The 5,167-nt window shown below is 38.2% G+C and overlaps 1 protein-coding gene across 1 annotated transcript; it reads left to right on the forward strand.

Moving 5' to 3' along the window:
- Positions 1-2,953: 2,953 nt before the first annotated feature.
- On the forward strand, positions 2,954-4,962 carry LOC116262681 (receptor-like protein 9DC3). The gene has a single exon (XM_031642163.2). It carries the CDS (start codon positions 2,962-2,964, stop codon positions 4,960-4,962), a length of 2,001 nt encoding a protein of 666 aa, XP_031498023.1. The 5' UTR covers positions 2,954-2,961.
- Positions 4,963-5,167: the final 205 nt, after the last annotated feature.

Raw genomic sequence — 5,167 nt, forward strand, 5'->3', positions numbered from 1 at the left:
ATTTTTACCAAAGGCTTGTCGGTGCAGACATTTACCAAGTTTAGAAGGATGTTAGGTGTCATTAGTTAAGAGTCAGTAATGAGAGGGAGATTGTAGAGAGTTATCATTAGTTAAGAGTCAGTAATGAGAGGAAGATTGTAGAGAGTTATCACCAACTCAATTGGAAGAGTGGACAAGACTCAAAAGGCTATGAGCCTCCTTTGGTATGATTCTTAAGGCTAGGCCTTAAGATGGTGGTTGCTTGTAAAAGAGAAAATATTCCCCATTAGGGTGCCTTCTGTGCAAGTGAGGTAGCCCATTACTTGATCTAGTGAGGTGAGTCTTTTTTAGACTCTTCTTGTGTTCATGTAAGCTTATTATTGTTAATGATAGTTGTTCATGGTTTACTGTTGGTGCATATCTTATATTGTTGTTTGGTTAAGTTCACTTTGTCAGCTTCAATTGGTTGGTTATCAAGTTCTTTAAATAAACTTTGTCAAGTTTTTTATTGAGAATTATTTTGGACATCAAATTTTCAATTTTCCTCCACATAAGTTATAACTAGGCCTCACATTTTCCCTTACAGAAGTTAGATGTAAAAATTGAATTATTCAAGAGGGAAATCATTTGTGAGTAATAGAAAAACTTGCTTTTTATAGAGAGAGAGAGAGAGAGAGAAGGGATAAAGGAAAATGCGTGCAATTAAAATCAAGAGTGTTGGGGCTAAAATGCATGCAATCGGTTGGAAACTAAACAAGTTAAAATTATAATCCCCGATTCTTTTTTTAGGACAAATTCAAAATACCCAACTATGCAACTAAAATGAGGTGAATGTTCTCAAATCTTCCGATCTTACAACAGGGTTCAAGGAAAAAGCATGGAAAATATGCAAGGCCATGTAAACTATGCAACCACATACGCACCTGCATTAAGAACACCAAGTTCAGGATATAAAGACTATAGCACACAGAACAAACAGGCTGCGGATAGTATATAATCTGTATCTTTATCAATAAAATAAAAGTCCAACTGCGTTACTAGACTAGTTGAAAACCTGTATCTAGTTCGTGTTATAGTGCAGTTATCCGACTCCAAAGAAGGCCGTCTGACAAAGGCCGCAGATCGAGGCGGATTTGACTGCCGGCTGGCTGTTTCATTCACCCATGCGCTATGCCTGCTTGATTTAGAGCCTCGTTCTATAAGCCTTTTCATGAAAATGCTATTTTTTAACTTTGTTATTAGTGGAAACCAAATGCTATTTTTTAACTTTGTTATTAGTGGAAACCAACTATTAGTAATACTGCGCTATTAATAGTCCTTTACTTATCTTACAATGGTGACCCAAAATTATTTCATGATGTAGTAGAGTTTTGAAGGGCCTAAGATTTTTTGAATGAGGAATGAATGATAGTCCAACAAATGAAACACACATGTTGCCTACACCTTACATTTTTCTAAATTTGGGCTTGAAATGTAAAAGGTTCAGGTTCGCGTTGAATCGAGCCGCTACAGAATTGGTGTTGATTATATTTTATGTGATTGTATTCAGATTTGGACTTGGATTGGGTCTCCATTTTTAACTAACATGTTTGAATTTGAATAGCATATGATCCGAGATTTGTATGAAATATAGTTTAGATCCTCCTGATTAGATATCAGTCAGTTTATAGTACTACAGAACATATCCCAATGAGGATGAGGATTACTAATCAAATCCAATAACATTCAAAGTTTGTGTTTGTCTAGTTATAAGGTGCTCCATGGTTTCGAGGAAAGAGTCCATAGCAGTGGTTCGAAGCACGCTTCCTTTCTTTAGGAAGCATAACACCAGAGAAGCAATTCCAATGGCATTCATTAATTTGTACATTGCAATATGTTTAAACTGCAAATTCTAAACCTACAGGAAACAAAACAACCTCACAGGTACGCAAGCAATTCCAATGGCATCCAGATTGCTTTATTCTCTCTTCTAATCTGTTTCTGTTTTTTTTTTTTTTTTATTTCTTTTGGTAGTCTTTTATTGAAAATAGTTATTTAGGACGTACACTTAACGTTCTTTAGACCAACATAGGCAGCTTGGATGATTCAAAAGTGGTTTGAAATGCATTATTTCTCTCTCTCTCTCTCTCTCTCTCTATATATATATATATATATATAATCCTCCATTTTATTTTTTTTGTTCTTTTTAACAAATATGACAATCTAAAACGTAAGCCTAACGTTCCTTAAACTAATTTCAATCTCAAACATGAACCATGTTTCGAAAATAATTTTAGTTTTTTAGCAATTTTAGTCATTCCATTAGGACTATTTTATTATATTAATCCCTACTTTTCTCCAACTGGTAAACCCAACACCTCTCTCTCTTTTGCAAGAAGGATCACATCGGTCAAACTCTTGGTAGTTTTTTCTTTTTTTGTCCTCATTCATCTTCATCTAGATTATTTAGTTCATACAGTTGCTGGGTACTTCATAAGGTAAGCTTTAAAGTAACTTCCCTTTAATAAAAAAGATATTAGTCAAATCTGTTACATTGTCAATTTCTTCTTGCAAGACTTTCCTCTAAACAACACGTAATAAAAATATATATTATTATATCATGCTATCATTTCCAAGGAAGACTACGAATAGACCCCGCGCATTGGAATGGCGTATATCTTTACTTATATCATGCGAGACTTCTGAGTCAGCCCACCGGTATACTGCTGACATCATTGTCTTAATGCCCCGTCTGCCACGGTAGGCATGGGCGCACTGTCTGTGTCTTCATTGCCCCGTCGGTCACGGTGGACATAGTCGCCTCACTCTTTAGGAAGCGACGGTGTCAATAGGGGAATCGCAAGCCAAACTACAAAATTTTAATCCCATCAGTAATCAGATATAGATGAACCAAATATTTCTTATCCTTTACAAAATTTGAAATAAGACATTTACAGTATCTCCACCCTTTTTCTATTGCTCCATATAGGAGGAGAGGGGGTGATGAAAGGCGAAGCAGCATCCTGCCTCCCCAACCAAAGCTTGGCCCTTTTACAATTCAAGCAAAGTCTATCCCAAGGGTCGCGGCCATTGTTAAGCACGTGGAAGAATGAATCAGATTGTTGCGAGTGGGAGGGAATCTCTTGCGACCATACCACCGGCTTTGTCACCGGCGTCGAAATCTGGAATCTCCGAGTGCAAGTCAGTGATCCAAACTCTTCCTTATTTCAACTTTCTCACCTCCAAAGTCTTGATCTCAGCCGCAATTTGGTCGCTGGCGAGATCTTATCGAGATTGTCGGAATTCACTCACCTCACCGAACTTTCGCTCTCAGATTGCAACTTAATTGGTCCCATTCCTGAATCCTTCAAACAACTTTCAAACCTAACCTATTTAGACCTTAGTCGATATAGATTGAGTGGAGAAATTCCCCAAGGTATAGTGCAGAAACTGCACCTTGATCACAACAAGTTAAATGGTTGCTTTCCTGATTTTGGTAATGAGTTTTCCCCATTAGTTGATGTCGATCTCTCATATAACATGTTGGATGGGGAGATTCCTCTTTCCATAATTAGAAAGTTGCCTCATATTGAGTTATTGGACATTCAATGGAACATAATTACTGGTACCAACGGTTTCTCCTTATTCCAAAACCTGAGGAATCTTTCATATTTGGACCTTTCTTGGAACTATTTGACAGTTGAGTTTCCCAAAACTGTTTATGTCAACCATCAAGCTACAATTTTTTTGCATCTAGAAATATTATACTTGGTGTCTTGCAACATCAAAGGGGAGTTTCCTTGGTTCCTCCAAAACACAAAGGCCGTTGGGGAACTCAACCTTTCACATAATAACATAAGTGGGAAGGTGCCGACATGGGTGTGGAGACTACCAGAACTTCGGTATTTGGATCTATCACATAACAAGCTCGATGGTTTTGAGGAAGCGGTCAATATTAATGGTTCGAGGAACTTCGATCTTCCGTTGATGTTCAACACAAGCTTGTCATTGTATGTGTCGAACAATAACATCAAGGGAACAATCCCGTCCGCACTCTTCTGCAATTTGTTATTCTTAAAACATCTACACCTATCTAAAAATAACCTCACAGGTACCATACCAGATTGTTTAGCTAACTTGACCGGATTAGATGAGTTAGACCTCAGCAAGAACAAACTACAGGGTCAAAGGCTTATTTGTGGTTCTCAATCTTTATCTCTAATTGAATTGAGCGGCAACCAGTTCACAGGGGAAATGACAAGATTGCTCTATAATTGTAGCAGTAATAACATGCGGGTACTTGACCTGTCAAACAATAGACTAACAGGCAGGTTCCCAGACAATTGGCCCACAGCTTTTGATGAACTAGCGGTGTTGGACTTGAGCAACAACCAACTACAAGGCCCAATTCCAGAAGTGTATTGCAATTCCTCCACACCTGCCTTACAAGTGTTGAACCTCAATGACAATAAATTGGTTGGCAGGATTCCCAGGAATCTTTCTATGTGCAGCGAATTGACGGTTATAAATTTGGGCAACAATGAGTTAAGTGATGTTTTTCCCTTTTGGCTTGGCCACTTGGACTACTTACGTGTGTTGGCATTACATTCCAATAAATTTCATGGCACTGTTAGCTCTTCCTTCTCCATAAAGATGTTTCCTTCGTTGTTAATCCTTGACATTTCCAGGAACCAATTGAAGGGACATCTTCTCTCTATCCTTTTTCAAAATTTTAGTTCCTTGATGAGGAAGGAAACAAATGTTGGTTCCAAGGACCCATCATATCGATCATACAGCACATACCAGCAACCACTGTTATTAACTATCAAAGGGCAAAGCCGAGTATGGAAGATGATTACCATTTTGACATCCATTGATTTGTCCAACAATTTATTCACCGAAAGAATTCCTGAAGAGATAGGTGCACTGGAAGAGCTTTATTCGTTGAACTTGTCAAGGAACAACCTGGAAGGTCCCATCCCGAGGTCATTCAGACAGTTGTAAAGCATGGAGTCACTGGACCTTTCTTATAACCATTTATCAGAAGTATACCTGAGGAGCTAACACATGACACATTTCTCTCTACCTTGGACTTATCATACAACAACTTGCAAGGGAGAATCCCTCAAGGCAACCAGTTTGGCACATTCAATGCTACTTTATTTGATGGCAACCCAGGGCTTTGTGGGCCACCACTGCCAATCTCATG

This window comes from Nymphaea colorata, chromosome 10 (genome assembly GCF_008831285.2).
Source record: "Nymphaea colorata isolate Beijing-Zhang1983 chromosome 10, ASM883128v2, whole genome shotgun sequence".
NCBI lineage: Eukaryota > Viridiplantae > Streptophyta > Magnoliopsida > Nymphaeales > Nymphaeaceae > Nymphaea > Nymphaea colorata.

What these genes read in the sequence shown, in the direction of transcription:
- LOC116262681 (XM_031642163.2), top strand. Translation starts at nt 2,962, where the DNA reads ATGAAAGGCGAAGCAGCATCCTGCCTCCCCAACCAAAGCTTGGCCCTT.